General features: G+C 31.7%; 2 protein-coding genes across 4 annotated transcripts in view; one reads left to right on the top strand and one right to left on the bottom strand.

The window, feature by feature from the left end:
• The first annotated feature begins 9,953 nt into the window (after positions 1–9,953).
• LOC143056371 (uncharacterized) lies at positions 9,954–18,193 on the top strand. Of its 3 annotated transcripts, none has more exons than XM_076229462.1 (5): positions 9,954–10,059; positions 12,241–12,871; positions 13,510–13,632; positions 14,421–14,487; positions 14,888–18,193. In XM_076229462.1, the coding sequence occupies exons 2-5, from the start codon at positions 12,242–12,244 to the stop codon at positions 15,070–15,072; spliced, it is 1,005 nt and encodes a 334-aa protein (XP_076085577.1). In that variant the 5' UTR covers positions 9,954–10,059; position 12,241; the 3' UTR covers positions 15,073–18,193. The 3 variants fall into 3 exon arrangements, with proteins under 3 accessions (XP_076085577.1, XP_076085578.1, XP_076085576.1); XM_076229463.1 differs by lacking the exon at positions 9,954–10,059 and adding an exon at positions 10,732–10,827; XM_076229461.1 differs by lacking the exon at positions 9,954–10,059 and adding an exon at positions 10,913–11,015.
• A 1,381-nt stretch (positions 18,194–19,574) lies between these two features.
• The window catches only part of LOC143056338 (ATP-dependent DNA/RNA helicase DHX36-like), a 32,314-nt gene continuing 30,303 nt past the window's right edge, over positions 19,575–21,585 (bottom strand). Inside the window, exon 6 of the mRNA XM_076229427.1 lies at positions 19,575–19,866. Coding sequence (XP_076085542.1) covers positions 19,717–19,866 — 150 coding nt within the window. The 3' untranslated portion in view covers positions 19,575–19,716. The remainder of the gene's footprint in view (positions 19,867–21,585) is intronic.

Here is a 21,585-nt window from a genome sequence, read left to right as displayed (position 1 = left end):
ATACCAATTCTAAAAATCTATGAAATTATCGTGTAAATACGTCTGTTGTAAAGCAAACAACCGTATCTTAGATTCATTCGTCTTCTACAATGTCTATGTTTAATCTATTTAATTTGACATACAAATGTTTGATAATATGCAGAATGTTGGATTTGAACTATTATACGGTTTTTTCATCTGCATCCCAAATCCACTTATATTAATATACTTTGTTGATATGTAGAGGTCATCTTTATTTATTGGTATTATGGTTTTTATCTGCTAATCATATATACTTATAAAGAATAAAGATGAAAAAGGGTTTGATAGGTAATATAAGTTCATTCGATATTTATATATAACCAACATATTACATACAAAATAATAACAATAATTCGTGCATTAATCATACTAATCGAAACACAACGTCTTTTACACAAATTACAAATTAAACTCCCATCTGTTTTACACATTTTTATTCAAACTACACTTTACTTACCCAATTTCATACAAATATTTAAACACTTTCAATGAGTAAGATCGAGATTTGATTTGACAGAAATCAAAACAACGATTTGTTTTAAAAGAAGAAAAAAACACAAATATTGATTATAATATTACTACATTTACTAGATAAGTTTGAATAAATGTCAATATTGATAAAGCAGTTATCATCTTTAATCCTATTATTTGTAATATTAGTTGCTTTCGAATTATGGCAAGGTGGTTGTGGTACTAGTGGAGAATAGATGTGTCCTACAACACAAAATAGAATAAAGAATAAACGATGTAAAACAAACAAGACGATGTTTTGTAAAAGACGACGGACGACGGACGCCAATCAATGTGCAAACCTGAACTAGGAAAGAATGCATTTCAAGAATCATACTGTCGTGAAGATTGTTATTGACAGGTCATTGTATTGATAAAAATCATGTCATTTTCAAAAGCAAACTTGTTCCTTTAGTGACAGTAAATAAAGGCAACAGTAGTATACCTCTGTTCGAAATTCATAAATCGATTAAAAAAAAATCCGGGTTACAAACTAAAACTGAGGGAAACGCATCAAATATAAGAGGAGAACTACGACACAACAGAAACACAATATGAAAATGTACCACACACAGAAACGAACTATAATATAACAATGGCCATTTTCCTGACTTGGTACAGGACATTTTAAGAAAAAATATGGTGGGTTTTGTGGCATGCCAAAACCTCCCGCTTTTATGGCAATGTTACATATAACTTTAAAATGACTGAATGACAATACAAATGAATGAGAGAACATATAGGACAGAGAATTTCTAAAGTGACGTCATATTTAAATTTCTAAAGTGACATCACATTTGAATTTCTAAAAAGATTTCCCAAAAATAAGATAGAATTAGGATTATTTTGACTAATTGTAAATAACAATACTAATAATATCAAATTGTGGTAGTAATTATATAATTAATTGTATAATCCAGCTATGTCGGTGTTTCTTCTGAATCAACCTGTTAACCATATATATCGTATAAATTTCATTGATCCAAACTAAAAGCTAATAAATGAACTGGATGATTAATTATCTTTACCATAACACACGAATAAAACAGAAAAAAATAAGATTGAATAACTACAAACGTTAAGACATTTAACAAAATCCGATGAGAATAACAAATATAACATCAAAACTAAATAGGATTACATGAATTGGGGATATAAAATTACCGTAACACGTCTTATATCAATGCGAATTCACACTCGGGAATAAGTCACATTCAGTAATTAAAAGATCTGACGGCATAATGACAAACCACAATCTAACACGTGGTAAAAATGTCCTAAGTTAGTTTTGACAAAGACACATCGTATGGCTCAACCAAATCGTGATAGTGTCCGTAAATTGTACGGAGTGTCGTTTTTATTCTGTTCTCCTCATAACTTTGTTGGAGCAGTTTCTGTGTTAGGAGCACACTCCTGTATATAAAGTCCGAATAGTGCAAACATGCACGAGAATAACGTATTAATTGAGTCATTTCATTTTCTCGTTTAACAGGGAGATTGAGATAAGAACAATATTATTCTGAAACCACATCTTTTTATTTTTATATCATGTTTATTGACATATATATGTGTAATTTCTTTGTTCAGCGAAAAGGTACCACCATTCCACATTCGAATGCCTTTATTCAGTTGGAATATCCGGGTCCATTGATGACAATTCTTTGTTGTATTGTTAGTATACGTATATATTTTGTTGAAACTGTTGGGATTAATAAATAAAGTCAAATTCAAAATATGATTACCTTTCCGGAGCATCTAGTCATCTTTTCGGTTATTTATTTTTGTACGAGCACTATTTTCTTTTTAGTAATTTCTTTACATTTGTACTGTCCTTTTATTTTGTCGTGTATACTTATTGTTTGAATGTTGATTTTCTCTCTGATATAGACACCTTCAAAAATGTTTCCGTGAGAGATTCTTAACTATCTTTATTAATCGGCAAAATGACTGAATCCGTGCACGTGCTCATTGTTATTTCAAATACCAAAGATGAATATAATAGGACAGACAAGGAACAGCCAATGAAACGCATATGTAATGAATATAATGAACGTGGCTACGGAAAGCTCCGAGTGATTGTAAATGAGGGCTCCAAGCGATTGTACAGTAAACTTGCAAGCGATTGTACAGTTAATCAAAATATCAGACATTTAGAAAATGAATATATTAGGGTTTCTACTTGGACAATGACTTTCACACTTTCAGACAGGTATGACTATATATCAGAAAAGGTACATATGAAAATTCTGATAGTAACGATGGGTTTTCTATTTTTATTAAACATTTTTGATCGCTGCTCAGTCACAGTTTTGATCGATTTACTCGGAGCCCCACCATTCTAGTGAAAACGTTAGGATGCATATGTCTTTTTTGTTATTTCATTGGTTCATATATATGTATAGAATGTTTTGATTATCAAAACTTGAAGCAGAAACGTTTTATAGTAACACTTGAGTTCATCAAACTTCCCATCAAGCAACTTGTTAGTTTTACGAATGTCGGAGCCCCGCTTGACAGTCTCCCGAGTGACCAAATTATTATCAAATCGTACAGTTCCGTTCCCTAACTGTGTATTAGTTACTCTATTTTACAGGAAATATTAAGTTACCAGAGATATCAAACCATGTGTCATAATTGTAAGACTAATCTGATTGATCAAGGTGAGTCTGTTTATCGTAATTTGTAATGACATATATGCTTCAAAATTTGATTTTAGGCGAATCCTCGTTGCATTGATAGAATATTGTGTACTATTTATTTTTCGTCTGTACAAATGTTTTTAGATTACAAAAAGATGCATTATTATGGTTTTGCAAATGTCTGCATACAAATTTGAACCTCGTTATAGGTTAAAGTTAGTGGTTCACTTATACCTATACAATTAAAAAAAATTCGAATCCCCCCAAAAAAAAAAAATTAAAGAAGAGTTCAACTTAACTATGTTAACATATATATTTGACTACTTTTTTTTATAGTAGATACAAGCTCAATATATCATTGTATGACTACATATTGTTTTTTTTGGCGTCAATTCCTTTATTCTATAGGCATGGATGGAAGAAAAATAAATACCTACCAACTTGGACAAGATATATTTTATCTACATCATCAATTTGATTTGAAGAGAGTTCTAAAAACACACTTCCTTGGAATGATTACATATGTAGAAATGATGGATGATGGTAGACTGGTGATGTGTTGGTACAGCATGATCAGGTCCATGCACAGTTTACTAATCTGAAACACATATGGATCACAGATAGAATGTATACTAGTCGGGGATAAACCATGTTGTTGTATCACTGTAAATAACTCTACCGTGGCTGTAATTGTTAGCCAACCTTTCACTAATCAACGTACATGTATAGAAGTATATGACATTAACAATCAACATAAACTTAAATCTATACCATTACCTGTATCAACCATTATAATTGGTGCATATGACATAAAAATAATGAACGAAAAGGTACTAGTAAACATGGACAGAGGACTTGTGATTATTGATTATCAGACATGAGAGATAGTAAAGAATGTTAAAACAAACTGCGAACCATGGTACATACATTCTTCTGGAATCCTCTACAGATATAGCAACCAAAGAAAGAACAATCTACACTGAAACTGCCTTAAGGTAGATCATAAGTAAATGTTTTTTGAGACAGATTTTTTTTATAATTTGCCAAAATGAAGATCTTACTACGCTTTTTTCAAAAATATAACAAAAAGTATGGGTCACCGTGCTATTTTTCGAGCTATGAGTCGTTGAAAAATGCCTAAATTTGGTTAGTTTGTTCATGAAAAAACACATAAAAGTGCATAAAAAAATTCTATGAGATAGAATTTTGAAATAAATTGTGAGAGTATAGCTTTCATAATATATTTTAAGAAAATAAAAAGAAAACATGGTGTCACCGAACTTGTTTTCTTGCCACAAGTAAAAATAAAAAATTTCCCTATTAGTCTAGTATAAATTTTGTACTAAAACAGTTATCTCCCCTTAAATGGCTCATTTGAAAAAAATGATTTTAAAAACCAAAAAGCTTGATATTTGTCAAAATATTTTGAATGATACAATAAATTCACAAGTTTTCTTGATATAGATAAACAGTATAACCATTAAATTCCAAATCTGTTTCCAAATTTGTTGATTTGGGCAAATTACTAGACCGATTTTGTACTGTAATTGTACAATCCAAGATGGCAGTATACCATGAATCTACCTTAATGATAATAAACTACACACATTTACATTACCATCCAGAATACGATCAATGACTACACTACAAGATGGTAGTCTGTATGTCCTCTGTACAGATGGATCTATACAACATGTATCGTCTAATGGAAAACAGTTCAAAGTTTAGAATCAAATCGATCTCAAGACGTCAGTGATGGTTGCATGATACGATACAATTCAAAACAGAAAAAAATGCTCATATTAAATTTCAAATCAAAAAAAGGCAGAATAATTCATGAAATATGAAATACGGAACGTATAATGATATTTAAGAGACTTGAAAAAAAAAAGAAAAAAAAAAGTGATCATTCAATGGTAACAGACACAATTGTCCAAATAAATAGATGTAACATTTCAACGTACAATATATATATGTTATCAACTTTTTTTTTATATTTTCTGTATAACTCTAACTAGATTTTTTCAAAGGATATTTTCAGTAGGACATCTCACTTTTTATAGAAGAAACTGAAATTTGAATCAGTTACTACCAATAAATTACAAACTTAACAAATATCATACCAATATTGAAACGATGAACTGTTTAACGATTTCAGCAATAAGTATCTAAAATACTATTTGAGACAAAATCTTCGTTTATAGTTTCAGAAAGTTCCATAAACATTTGACAACAATGGTAATGCCTTAGTATCAATAGCCTTGGACAGTTTCTAAATGTGAACTGTCGATCTATCAGCAAAATTTAGGGACTATTATAAAATTTTAAATTGTAGCTACAAGATTTGTTTTCAGCTTTTTTATTTTGCGTGTAGATATTTCTGCAATGCTGAGCAAATGTTGTCTTGTTTTTCTTTTTTTTAATATGAATGTCTTTTTTATAGGAGTTTTTTTTAATTGTAGACTAGAATATAATTATAATTGAATCTGATTCAATACTATATCTTTTTTATAAACATATAGACATTTGATGCAATGTTAATCAATGTGTTGTCTAAACTTTTTTTAATAAAGCAACATATCTATGCTGTATAATTTGTCAAGAATATGTACATTACAAATAAACTGAATCAGTAATGAATGTAATGTGCTAAAAGTGGTTGCAAATGAGAATGCTTTTCTCTAACAAATTTCATGATTTCAATCTGCTACGTGTAATACATCAAATTGATGAATTATGTTAAAAAAAAAGTAAAATACTGGAAAATCAATTCGGAAAGTCCATAATCGCATGCATGGCACAATCAAATAACAAAACACATCAAAAACGAATGGACAAGAACTGTCATATTCCTGACTTGGTACAGGCATTTTCAAATGTAGAAAATGGTGGATTAAACCTGGTTTTAATGCATCCTTAATACAAATTAAGCTGTTATTTGAGTTCATCGCTAATAGAGTCAAACTAAGAAAAGAAAAGTAATTATGGAAACAAAGAAGAAAGTGATTTGAGCTATTACAGAGGTCATAACTAGAGTAAATAACAAAACTATGATAGGGCGTTAGATGTTAATATAGCTGATACAATCTATTGGCAGAACGTATCTGCTGCACCATTATTCTCTTCGAGTTTTTAGAATGAAATTCAAAACAGTGTGGCTGTGGCCATTGATTGACACATTAAATTCATCCATTGACTGGGACAATATAGGTGAACTTTTGTATGTAACGACCACTGCTCACTATGTACTTTTCAAAGACACTTAAACTATGGGGTCACCAAAGGTTCTCAACACCTTAATAAAGTAAGTCATCTTCCTGACTTTGCACAGGCATTTTCTTCTGGAAATGGTGGATTTAACTTGATTATATAGCTAACTATGACAGGTGCATCATATTGTAATATATTGACAACGATGTGTGAGCAAAATAAACAGACATAATAGTCCAAAATAGGGGTACAGCAGTCATTATTGTGTTTTACGCTTAATCAATGTGAAAACAAATACATATGTATCAAAGAAGCACACAAATGCTTGACATGAATTAAGTAGAACAATATGATTTAAAAGGTATCAATATGACGTTTTCAGAGGCGACATATTAAAACATAATACCAAACTTGCTTATAGCGAAAAAACTTTCCATTCTTCAGCTTGAATTGAGTTTTGCCTATTTAAAAAAAAACAGGTTTTAAATTTTTATTCATGCAGTACAATATAAATGTTGACAGAAACAGCACTTTTCAAACTTTAATTTCAATGTAATGAAACATGTACCTTCAAGTATACCTTAATTATTTTCATGTTGATTTGCATTTCTCAATTCTTAAGTTGTCATTTTGTTTAATAAAGTATGACAAATCCTAGCACGATGGATGTTGCACATTCACATGAAGGTCTACGCAATATTAGATAAAAAAATATAAGGAAGTTAATAAGAGGATGAATTATATGTTCCCTTTTTTAAACAGACCTTTTTATGCACCATTTCTTATTTTAATGATGACACATCTTGCTTAAGTCCTTATTGAAGACCACACAAAGTCACTATTGTCTTTAGTTTTATATTTATATATATATACTAATTTTGTTGAACACATCAGATTCTATTCATATCCGACGATTATTGTAACTAATGAAATATAATTCTCTTTTTTTTTTTGTAAAAAAAAATCAAAAAAAAATTCATCCTCTAAATATTATAAATCCAGAAAAATGACGATATATTTATATCTAAATTATTCCTGTTTAAAACCATAGCGAATGCTTTTGATAGTAGGATGGGCAGTTATAAACGTATAAAAACAGTACATCTGTATCTGGTGACTTTATTATTATCCTACCCTTGATTACTTTCACATCAAACACTTTGTCTGCATGAATTGTATGTAAAATAATGCGAGTATCCGCTCCCGCGTACGTACAAAGTAATTCATAAAATATAAATACTCCTTATAAGCAGATTTTTGCAACAGAAATAGGGTCAGTGAAAAGCCAGCCAGAAAAATGACTTCCCCATGTGTCATTGTAACTGTAGACTTACCATCATGATGCTGAACAACCGATTCGCCAATAAATCTGACTAAGATCTGCTTATTCTCACCGATCGAACTTTTCCCAGTCAAAAATTTGACGATTTTCAATCACATGAAACACGAACAAGAATTTGATCTTCGGTCACGTTCCACTGATTTTATTGAGTGTTTTAGATCTTAATCATACCTGTCGAAAACGTTGACGAGACAACTTGTTTTTGACAAACAAAACGACTTAGACTAGATAAAGTCTAGTACCAAATCCCCAAAGGTTTTTTTTAATGTGTACTATTATTTGTCTGTTTGTCTTTTTCATTTTTAGCCATGGCGTTGTCAGTTTACTTTCGATTTATGAGTTTGACTGTTCCTCTGGTATCCTTCGCCCCTCTTTTAAACAAAGTAATGAAGGTCTAAAACATTAACTTCAATATTCTTCTATCAAAATTTATAAATCTTCTTAAGTTCCATGGAGTTGGAAATTATAAAAGAAATTTACTTGGTCAACAAATTTCAGATCTGGATTATTTTTCTTGATTTAAAGTACTCCTCTTAGGGACCGGTCAAAATTTATCGTCACATAGGACCGGTGCAAAAAATAAAAACATTTAAAAAAGTTACAACCCTATGGCTTTCTGACTGACAAAAAAATGATGTCCTATGCCAACTTAGTAATAAACCAGTTGGTGTCCTATCCTACTTTTCCAATGTATTGTAAATAAAAGTATACTTAATAGAGGCATTTAACATATGTTGTCTTTATAATATGATCAAAATCAACAGTTTCATGTTTTATTTTGTTGATTCACATACAATTACAGGCATGGCATTATCATAAATTATACATAAAATAATTATAAATGAATATAGCATTGAAAAAAAACAAAGACATTGCATAATGCAATCAAACCACAAATAGGTGTTTGTTAAATTGAAAAATTAATGAAGTGTATCTTATATAGAATTTTACCAATACCTTTAAATATTAATTATAAAAACAAGCTCCAGGAGAAACATCATCAACATGATCAACTCAATAGCATTTGGTTTAACTCTCTATATATATTTTAACCTGAGGACCCATAGGTTGCCTTGGAATTTGTTTTTATTAGTAATGGTAATAATTGCTTTAACATTTTCCCATTTACAGAAAATGTACCTGATGTGACCCCCGAATAATTTTTGCTACTTTATTGGTTGATGTAATGTACATGATGTACATGATGGATGTTTGTTGCACTTCACCATATAAGTGAAATTAAATTTAACAGCATAACAACAAAAACTAAATGACATGGGATTCAGTAAGCTTGATATATATCTAAGATAGCTGCATAGTTTGATGAAAATCCAAGTTGAATTGAAAAAGTTATAAAAAAATTAAAGTGTACTATTTCTATTTTGTTCGAACTGCAAATTCTAGCTTTTTTTACCTAGATTAATTTAATTCTTGAATTTTACAGCAAAACAACAAAAAACTAAATGAAATGGGATTCAGTAAGCTTGATATATATATATAAGATAGCTGCATAGTTTGATGAAAATCCAAGTTGATTTGAAAAAGTTATAAAAATAATTAAAGTGTACTATCTCTATTTTGTCCGAATTGCAAATCCTAGCTTTTTTTACCAAGATTACTTTAATTCTTAAATTTTACAGCAACACAACAAAAAACTAAATGAAATGGGATTCAGTAAGCTTGATATATATCTAAGATAGCTGCATAGTTTGATGAAAATCCAAGTTGATTTGAAAAAGTTATAACAAAAATTAAAGATGCCTATCTGAATTTTTATATAATAATTTTTATTTTTACATATTGTATATTATACTTGTTATTTCAAGTTTTGTTATAAATGTTAATAAAAATTGTTTCAAAGTAATCGTTTGAAAAAAACTTGTGTCCTATGGATATTATCTGTGAAAAAGTGATGTCCCAACAAAAGCGATTCCGGAAAAAAAGTATCTGTCCTACTGCACTTTGCATCGGTCCTATGTGTAAATAAATTTTGACCGGTCCCTTAAATCAAAATGTATTCATCATGTTCGTGTAATATCACAACTATATTTCAACACATAACATGTATACTATATAAACAGTATTTTAGAGGTTTATGAAGCACTGTTATTCATATAGGAAATTCTGAATCTCTTTCGAAGGTAGAATCAATAGTGAACATGGTGAAACATATATATGTACTCAAATAAAAGCTATAAATATAAACGGGAGTTTCCAATTAATGGCTGAAGGTAAAATGTGTTACTTTTTACAGTGAAGGGTATTTCCAATTAATAGCTTCCATAGAATGTATTATAGGTTACGTCAAGAACGAAATTAGCAATTTCAATCTTAAAGGTATGTTGCATAGCATCGTTATTTAATAATTTGTAATAAACAAAAGATACAAAATGAAATTATCATTGAACAGACAATAAGTTATACATGTTATATATCTGCAACTATTTTACTTTCACTTTATGTTTGAGGAGGTTCTATGAGGTATTAAAGGGTATTTCTTTTGAGAAAAAATATTTACATACTGTGTGTTTGGTTATTCTACATTGGTTTGAGATATAAGGCGGGTTCGACATCCACCAAACCATGTTTAAACCCGCCGCATGTTTTTTGCCTGTTCAGAACTCTGACATGCTTTGTTTTAATCGTATTTTTTTTTCCATATATACATACTGTGTGTTTGGTAATTATTCATTGGTTAGAGAAAAAAAGGGCGTTTGAGATCCATCTAACCATGTTTAACCCCGCTGCATGATTTTCGCCTGTCTAAAGTCAGGATCCTCCGGCCTTTGTTTATATTGTATGTTTTTCTTTTATTTTAGTTCATTGTAAATATGTTTTTGAGTTTGGTGTGGCGTCAAATTTCACTGAACTAGTACACATTTTGTTTAGGTAACAGATGAAGATCTTCTCTGTATGTCTGTTTTTACTCGAAGTTTAGAATACCATTGCAATTGTGTGTTGGTCTCTTGGATTTATCATTGTTTATGACATACAAGGTTTTTTAATCCCTGGGCAAGAAGAGATTTTCAGGGAACCTTGTGACTTGTCTCCATGCAATTTCTGATATCAGATATTTAGAGTATAAGGCTATCTGTCAAAACGGAGGTAGAATAATAGTGACATCTATATGTACTCAAATAAAAGCTATAAATAGAAAACTTTAAGGGAATTTACAATTAATGGCTTAGGTGAAATGTATTCCTATATACAGTGAAGGGTATTTCCAATTAATGGCTTCCATAGAATTATGTCAGGTTAAGTAAAGAACGAAATTAGCAATTTCAATCTTAAAGGTATGATGCATTACATCATATTTAATAAGTTGTAATAAACTAAAGATACAAAATGAAATTATCATTGAACAAACAACAAGTTATACATGTTTAAATATCTGCAACTATTTTACTTTCACTTTATGCTTGTGTAGATTCTATAAGGTATTAAGGGTATTCCTTTTGAGAAAATGTATTTACATACTGAGTGTTTGGTTATTCTACATTGGTTAGAGATATAAGGGGAGTTTGACATCCAACAAACCATGTTTAACCCCGTCGCATGTTTTTTGCCTGTCCAAACACTGGGGTTTGTTACAGTTTGCCGGGTTTACTATCCATACGAACCTCGAAAAAAAATCCCCTTTTGTTTTGTTTTGGTTCGTATGAATAGTAAACCCGGCAAATTGTAACAACTCCCTGAGGTCCAAAGTCAGGATTCTCCGACCTTTGTTTTACTTGCATGTTTTTTTTTATATCTTAGTTCATTTATCATGTTCATATTTTAGAGTTTGGTGTGGCGTCCATTTTCACTGAACTACTACATATTTGTTTAGGGACAAGATGAAGATCTTCTCGGGTGTGGGATTGTTCTCGATGTTTGGAATAACCATTGGTGATCTCCGTCTATTTTCTGTCCTTTGGTTGTGTGGTTGTCTCTATAACACATTCCCATTTCCATTCTCAATTTTGTTGTATACATTGCTAGTAATGATCCTACCGCTGCATTGTGTGTTGGTCTCTTGGGTTTATGACATACAAGGTTTTTTTTAATACTGGGCAATAATAATACCTTTTAGGAGGTATACAAAATATTCATTGTTAATGTACATAAAATATTTTCTAACTGAAGTAAAAGGCAACACATTGCACAAGTCTTAGAATGAAATTCACCTGCATTCTCTATTATTTGAAATAATATCATTCAAATAATATTGAGAATAGAAATAAGTTATGCGTCAAAGAGACAATAACCCCATAGGCGGATCCAGGGGGTGGGGCCTGGGGGCCCCCCTTTCGTGGGAAAAATTTGGTTGATTATATAGGGAATCATTGAAGCATGACTGGAGCGGGGCCCCCCTTAGGTCAGTCAGCGGCCCCCCTTTGGAAAAGTTCTGGATCCGCCACTGAACCCGTCCAAGAGCAAAAACAAATCGATGGCCACCAATGGGTATTCAACGCAGTGAGAAAAGCCCGCACCAGAAGGCATTTATAACACTTCATAGTTCATATCTTTTATTTCAAGGATGGATATAGAGGACCGTCGGAGGTACTTTATCGTAGGATCAGTCATCTTGGAGATTGTTCAACCACTGTTCAGGGCCAGATTAGAAAAGGACTACTCGAATAAAGGTCTGGGGTCATTTCAAGCTTTTCTTTGCACTCTACCAGTATTACACATACTGTTTCATTTACGACACAGAAATGCCTACTGTTGTAAGGACAAAATGAATTGTCGCAACAACTCAAAACTTCCGCTGATTTACTGCCAGTGGGATCTGTTGTACACTGAAAATCCAGGCCAACCTGGTCACAACTGTCATTGCAAGTTCAACGCAAACCCAGTCCAGCTAAATGATCTGGATATAACTTTAGCAAGTTTAATTCTATTGAATTGCTGCCATCTTGGAACTTCTGAAGAAAACGCTATTCGGAAATTACGTAGCTACAAAAATGACTATCTCAGCTACAACACAGAGGGTACAATAGATGAGACCGAATATAAAAGCCTGTGGACAGACCTGACTAATTTTGTCCTACAGCTAGATCCAAATAAACAAGATGACCTTATCAGGATAGAAAAAAGACCACTTGATGAAGGACTGTGTAATAGATACAGTATAGATCTTTTGAATATTCACAAGAAACTGAATGAGGCAAGTAATTCTTCTGCCCAGTTAAAATTCGAAAAATTTGATATTGAAATGTTTAATCTTTTTGGTTGTGTTTGTTTATGAAATCAAATCAAATATTTTACTGTCGTATAAACTTTACAGTTTGTGACCAACATGTATTAACAGAATAAATATACATACATACATACATATCCATAGGCGAATCCAGGGGAGGGGGCTGGGGCCCGGGCCGCCTTTTCGTGGGAAAAATTTGGTTGATTATATAGGAAATCACTGAAGCATAACTGGAGCGCCCCCCCCCCCCCCTTAGGTCAGTCAGCGGCCCCGCCTTCTGAAAAGTTCTGGATCCGCCACTGATAAAGAGAATACAGTCTTTCGATTTTTTGGGAGAGGATGAAGAAACTGGCCTTAAGTATGTGACTTTCACCTAAGATGAATAATGTTGCTCAAAATTATATATTATTGTGAAAAAATGCATGTTTTAGCAATGAATAGTCGAATTCTACGAAAAAGTTGTATTACTATTTATCCCTATCAGAGAAATATACAGACATTGCATAATTTATACATACTAATATATTATCAAATGATTTTATTTCATCTGCTTTATTTTGATTTAATGTGAATAATTTATAGACTTTTAACCACCCTTTTTGCAGATGGGCACTCAAATTCAAGGAATTAGTTCTGGTATGCAGATGATCGGCCCTCAAATTCAAGGAATTAGTTCTCGTGTGCAGGTGATGGGGCCTCATATTCAAGGAATAACTTCTGATATACAGGTAAGACTATTGCTTTTAATATTTCAAAACATAAGTTAAAAGTATATTGTGTTTTGTGAATGTTGCATCTTTTTTTCTTTAAATATTTGGACAAATTCCAATATTTGGCTTATTAATGATTCTAATATGACGTCCATATTACGCTTTGTAAACAAAGTTGTGTACTAATCAGCACAAAAAATATGTTTGACACATGCGCATAAACTAACTTTTTGCATTCTCGTTGTTTTCATTTTTATCTTCATAAAGTTCATATATTTTAACTGCTTACATAAAATCTATTAGTTATTGCTGTCTGTCATATTTGTTGATCATTATGTGTTATTTTTTTAAAGAAAATTTCTTTTTTTCAATTAACTATTGCTTCATATATTGTCACTTCAGTGCCTTTTAAAGCTTAATTACTACAATGTATATGGTATGGATTTAGCTCTGTTTTGAAGGCCTTAAGCTTATAATATATAGTCATGTCTTGGGGTTTGTATTTGAAATTTGTAACTTTGGGAAACTTCCTACCTATCCTGACTTTTTTTTAATTTTGTAGAAATCTGCACAAGACTTTATTCCTCATGAAAGAAAACACTTTTTACATAGGATTATCAAACAGGTGAATGAAATATTTCATGATTCTTATAAAATGTATAAGGTACTTTTGGAATTTTGGGTCCTCAATGCTATTCGTCTTTGTACTAGTTTTGCTTTATAACTACTTTGATCTGAGCGTCACTGATGAGTCTTATTGATACAAAACGCACGTCTGGCGTATTTAATTATTATATATGTTGCAGGAACTATTGAGTTACCACAGAAATGAAGCTACGTGTCAGTACTGCAAGAAAACGTTGATCGAGCAAGGTGAGACTGTTTACCGTAACTTATCATGCCAAACATACTTTAACAATATTATTTTGTCCAAATCCTTCTTGTATTGATAAGATATTGTGGATTCATTTATTTTTCGTCCCTACCAATTTTTGTGGATAAATATGAATTTTTATGGATGTTTATTTTCGTTGTTTACTTAATGTTTGCATTACAATGAACGTTTAAATTTGTAGTTTCAAATATCAAATTAACGAAAATCAGTATCCTACACATAACAATGAATCCACAGTGCTTAACTGATATGAAAAATTCATAATTATCTGAAATGTTCAACTAAACAGTTAAATTTGATAACTTTGTATAGTTAATCTAAGTAAAACATAACCGGGTGTGATAACTTTATGACAAAGTTTATTCTTATGTTTCATAGGCATGGATGAAAGAAAAATAAATTCTTACAAACTTGGACAAGATATCTTTTATCAACATGGTGAAATTGATCTAAAGTTTTTACTCAATGAAAATTACATAGGCATGATAATAGATGTAGTAATAATGGATGATGGTAGACTTGTGATGTGCTTTGTGCGACCAGAGCAGACTCCGAATCTGTAACACACATGGATCAGAAGAAGCAACTATACCAGTCAAGGGTAGGCCATGCTCTATCACAGCTGTCAACAACTTTACAGTAGCTGTAATTGTTTTTCATTTAACTTCCATTAAACAACATATAGAAATATTTGACATTTACAATAAACATAAACTTAAATCCATACCAGTACCTGGACTGGTGTATTATTGTGGTATTACAATGATAAATAACAAGATAGTAGTAGGTGTGCACAGGGGTTTATTGATTGTTGATTATCTGACAGGGCAGAGATTACAAAATATAGAAACACAGTGCACACCATGGGACATACATTCTTCTAGTGACAAAATATTCTTCTGCGATTACATGGGAAATACTAACAACCTACATTGGTACAGTTTTACAGATGATAATATACACACATTAACATTACCACCCGTTCCACTGTCAATGACAACACTACGAGATGGTAGTCTATATGTTCTCTGTAAAGATGGATCTGTACAACACGTATCATCTAATAGGAAACAGTTCAAAACTTTAAAAACAAATCAATCTCAAGGCATCAGTGATTGTCATAAAATACGATATAATTCAAAACAGGAATTAATGGTCACATTAAATGCTCTAACTGGAATTGTCAAAATTCTTCATGAAGTATGAAATTTAATTTTTCATGTAGCGTCTGTATCACTCTACTGTAAGTTTTTTCACTTGAATATTTTTGGGTCTATCCTCTAAGTAAGAAATCTCATTTATTTAAAGATAAAACTGTTAAAAAACAGAGATATGTCTTGCCTATTTGTTATTTTGATAATGCAAATGTTTGAAAAATTAAAATACTTTAATATGGAAGTTATGCATATATTCAAAGTCAATGAACCATAACTGAAGGTACAGGACCAAACAATCTCAATGAGGTGATATGTGCCAATACTAATACTATATATAACATTGGCAATCATACCACATCTTCTTTTTATATATATATTATACAACTGCATGTATACCAAATACCAACGAAATCTCATTAGTCGTTACCTTTAAACAAACATAATCACAAAAAATAACTTGTACTCGAAGCAAAAGTTTTAAAGCAAATAGACCATGACTGATGGGGCATGCCCAGATAATCGCATGGAAATTGAATATTCCAATGTGTATACAACTGCATAACAAATATCATTTACCTACTACTAGTGGTTCCCTATAAACTGACATAATCACAAACTGATCCATGTAACCAAAGCAAAGTTTCAAAGTCAATAGACCACGATTTAGGGGCAGGGTCAAATATTCTCCATGGCAATGAGATGTACCAATGCTAATACAACTGAATACTAAATTTCATTGACCTACCACTAGTGGTTCACTTTAAACTAGACCTAATGACAAATTAATACAGTGTGGACGCCACCGCTGCTGCCTTTGGAAATAGCACAACTTTGTCTCGCTTTTTGACTCCATCACTGCAAGACAAAAGCTGAAATTTGATCCAGTTATTAACAATAAATTTTAACCAAAACAAATACCATATCAATATCAAAATGATTAACTGTTGAACGATTTCATTAATATTTATCTGAAATACTATTATTGACAGTCTTCTGGTATAATTTCATTAAGTTCCATAAACGTTTGACAAAAATATTAATGCCTTAGTATCCTTAGCCTTATATAGTATCTGAATGTGAACTATCAACCAATGAACCAATAGACAACTTTCGAGTTCGATGCATTTCCGTCAAAAACTCTGGTTTTAGTGAACGTCATTTGTGCGTTTAGGGGCGTCGTCACTTCCATTCCAATGTTGAGCGAGTGGTTGGTAAACTATAATTCTATATTGTACGAATTATTCGGCAAATTGAATTCTCAAAATTGACAATCAGCATTGCTGTCATTAGGGAATTGTCATAAAGTACCTACAGAACAACCATTATTTCTAGTTTATCCTGCACAATGTCGATCACTAAGACGCTTGATGAACGTAAATAGTGCAGGGATACAGACGACCCCCTCTATCTGGTAAATGACGTCATAAAGTCGCGTATAATTGACGAGTTTTTTCCGGTGACGGATGAACTCGAAAGTGGTCTATTGTAACGGTTAAATATTTAAGTTTGTAGCTCAAAGACAATTTTCAGTGCTTTCCTTCATTATTTTGTTTTCACCTTTTTTATGTTGTTTGTTATTTTAGAAATTTTTGCAATTTTGTCTCGTCTCTCTGTTATTTTTGTTTGTTAGTTTTTTTAAAGCCGTTTTTGACATAGAATATTTTTATAATTAAATTGCAATCTGTGTCAATACAATATATTTACAAACATATATACTGTAAATTAGATTCAATGTTAATCAGTGTGTGGCTTTTATTTTTTTCTGAATTTAGTAGCATAGCTTTGCTGGGTAATTTGTTAGGAATATGTTTATCTTGTAAATAATGGATAACATATGAATCAGTAATTTATGTAGTGTGCTAAAAGTGGTTGCATGTGAGAATGATTGTGTGTAAATATTTTTTTAGGATTTAAATGTGCTACGTTTAATGAATAAATTGATGATTTATGTTAATGAACTTTAATAAGAATAATTTGTTATGAGATTTCATTACTAGTAGAGTCCAACTAAGAAAAGAATAGTAACTATGAAAAGACTTCCCAAAAATATTAACTAGAATAAAGTGATTGGAGACATTGCAGAAGGTCTGAATATAGAAAATAACAAAATTATGATAGGTCATTAAGTTTAAACATTAGACGATACAATCAGATGGCAGAGGGTATCTGCTGTACCATTTATTCTTCTCTAGTTTTTAAGTTAGAGCATCGAATCAATTTTTGTACATTTGCAGGGGGTGAATAAGTTAAACTTAGTCATTTTTTAACATTATCGGTCACTGAATGGTTTTCTTCCATATTTCAAAGATAGCAAGGGTATTTATTTGTCAGCTGGTCCCTAATTTTACAAAAATGTTTCAAGTAGAATGACACAAGAAGTAGAAGTCTCTTGTCCTTTGTATAATATTTTGTTTTTGTTTTACTCTGTATTCATGGTTTTACTATTCTGAAAATATATGCTATCTCATCATCTCATTGCTTTGAAAATTAGTTTAAATTATGTACAATAAATTTCAGTTTTATCAGTTCTTTGATTTTTACAATTGGTATATCACTACACAAACAAGAATGTGTCCATAGTACACGGATGCACCACTCGCAATATCATTTTCTATGTTAAGTGGACCATGTTATTGGGGTAAAAACTCTAATTTGGCACTAAAATTAGAAAGATCATATCTAGCATAGGGAACATGTATACTACGTTTCAAGTTGATTGGACTTCAACTTCATCCAAAACTACCTTAACCAAAAACTTTAACCTTAAACTTGCAATATCATTTTCTATGTTCAGTGGACCATGAAATTGGGGCAGAAACTCTTAATTTGGCATTAAAATTAGAAAGATCATATCATAGAGAACATGTGTACTAAGTTTTAAGTTGATTGGACTTCAATTTCATCAAAAACTACCTTGACCAAAAACTTTATCCTGAAGCGGCACAAACAGACGAACAGACGAACAAACAAACAGACAAACGAACGATAAGACGGACACACAGACCAGAAAACATAATGCCCCTCTAGTATTGCAGGTGGGGCATACAAAGTACTAACCAATAATACATTGAGAACATTTTGTGTGTATAAAACTGACTATTAAATTAATGGAAATAAAATATCTCTTACAGGAACAGATATTTTTGCTTTAATTATAACTGTTACAATGTTTTCAGAGCAATTCCTGTCAGGAGGAACAAATATTTGTTAACAAGTACACCATGACAACATGACAAAAATACATGTTATAATTGTGTCTAATATCATCAACATTCATTGCTGTTGATTAACATAGCTAACTTTAAATCAAGTAATCTATATCTTCCAATAGCTAGTTTTGTGAATACATTTCTGTACACATTATAACATAACAGGAAACAATTTCCAGGAAAAAGAAATTACTGATAAATCAATTTTTCATGCACTCTTCAAATATTTTGAGACAACACTGGTGTAAAATGTGAAATGTTTTATGTCATCTGATTGACAAAAAAAATATGATTGTGCTGTTCTTATCATATTCCTACTAGATTTTAGCATTTTATAACCCAAAGTCAATTGGCAAAAATGATGTTATTCAACAATAGTACTCATGGCTAAACTAAGACAATCATTTTTTTAAAACTAGTTCAAAATCCTGAGGTTATGAGTTCAGGTCCCATACCTTGCTGGTGAGTATGACTGTAAATTTCATTAACTAGGATTGTCAGTTTTTTGACAAATTTTGTGGTTCTGTTTGATATTCCTAGGCTTGTTTTGTTGCTTTAAAGCCCTCCCCCTCACCTCAAAAAATAAATAAAAATAAAACTGCAAACTTGACAGCATAATGTATATTACAACCTAAACTATAGAAAAACATACTAGTAAACAGGACTCAGAATGGGCTTAAATAATCACAAAACAGACCATTTTTCTTTTTCATTTATTCAATCTTCGGATCACAAATTCTTAAGAATATCCACTACATGATTCCTTGAACCATCACCAGGTATTGTAGATTTTCCCCAGCTTGCATCATATCTTGTCCTGCATTACATGGTTAACAGAATCTCAGCCATTTGAAATATTCTCTTCTTCCATAGTAATTAAGTCTGTTATTGCATGCATTAGTACACCTTCCTTTGAATTTTTGTCCCAGTTAGTAACTCCTGTTTGGGTTATTTTTTCCTCTAAAAGTTTAACTAACTGCTTTCTTAATTTCTGAAAGAAAAAAAAATGAAGTTTTTAAGAGGTCAAGTTTAAGTTTTTAGTGGCAAATTGCCTATTTTTGGTGCAGGTTTGTTGTTCTGTTTATCAGCTTCCTCCATCAATTAAAAATTGCCTTCATGCTTAGGTCATGAGAGCTGAAAAAGAGGGAAGAAAGATACCAAAGGGACAGTCAAACTCATAAATTGAAAAAAAACTGACAACGCCATGGCTAAAAATGAAAAAAACAAACAGACAAACAGTAGTACACATGACATAACATAGAAAACTAAAGAATAAACAACACGAATCCCACCAAAAACTAGGGGTGATCTCAGGTCCGCCGGAAGGGTAAGCAGATCCTGCTCCACATGTGGCACCCATCGTGTTGCTTATGTGATAACAAATCCGGTAAATAGTCTAATTCGGTAGGTGACATTCATGAAAGGGAACGGGATTGTCGTTACGACGTAAGGAACATATCTGATATCATTTGTGAAACGGTTATTCAAAAACGGTCAACCAACTCGTGATGGCGTCCGTAAAATTTACTATGGAATGATTTCAACTTCATCATTTTGAACTCTTGGTTTAATAGAATCCTTCTGAGCAGCAACCCGCTATCAAGAAAATCATGATAGGAAATGCAAGCACAGGAATATCTTATCAACAACAGGTTCCGAGTACAGTTATTTCGTAATGCATTTCTTTTAGACAATAAATGAAAATTAAAAAAATCACACCTGCGCTTTCTCAATAATATTTTTACAGTGTGTTGTACTACTTTTGGGACAAATTATATCAAAATTATAGAAAACTTTATCGGCTCTAACTCAAAATATGGACAATTTTATGTTAATGGGGCTTGAAATTTTTTGACAGCTAAAGAAGTGCTTATTTATTTTTGACCTTTTTCAGGTGGACCTAATCACTACATTACATTAATCTTTATGACCCATATTTTTTTACAGTGTCATTTCGACCCCTTCTTGCTATATGAGGCATAAAACATGGCGAAATAAATTTGGAAGGGGTATACAAAAAATTGGAAAGTAACACACTGTCCACACTAAGGACTATATTCGTGGACAACGAAAATCAAAGGACGATAACTGTGTAGTCAGACCAACATCCATTTTTAGCTCACCTGACCTGAAAGGTCAAGTAAGCTTTTCTCATCACTTGGTGTCCATCGTCCTGCATCCGTCGTCCGTAAACTTTTACAAAAATCTTCTCCTCTGAAACTGCTGGGTCAAATTTAACCAAACTTGGCCACAATCATCCTTGGGGTATCTAGTTTAAAAAATGTGTCTGATGACCTGGCCATCAAACCAAGATGGCCGCCATGGCTAAAAATAGAACACAGGGGTAAAATGTATATTTTGGCTTATATCCTTAAAACCAAAGTATTTAGAGCAAATCTGACATGAGGTAAATTGTTGATCAGGTCAAGATCTATCTGCCCTGAAATTTTCAGACGAATTGGACAACCTGTTTTTGGGTTGCTGCCCCTGAATTGGTAATTTAAAGGGTATCTTGAATACTATTATAGATAGAGATAAACTGTAAACAGCAATAATGTTCAGCAGAATAAGACGTACAAATAAGTCAAAATGACCAACATTGTCAGTCAACCCCTTAAGGAGTTATTGCCCTTTATAGTCAATTTTAACAACTTTTTCGTAATTTTTTGTAACTTGTACAAAAATCTTCTTCTCTGAAACTACTGAGCCA

Source organism: Mytilus galloprovincialis, chromosome 13 (assembly GCF_965363235.1).
Source record: "Mytilus galloprovincialis chromosome 13, xbMytGall1.hap1.1, whole genome shotgun sequence".
NCBI lineage: Eukaryota > Metazoa > Mollusca > Bivalvia > Mytilida > Mytilidae > Mytilus > Mytilus galloprovincialis.
Note: the sequence above shows the minus strand (reverse complement) of the source record. Positions and strands in the feature narration are given on the sequence as shown.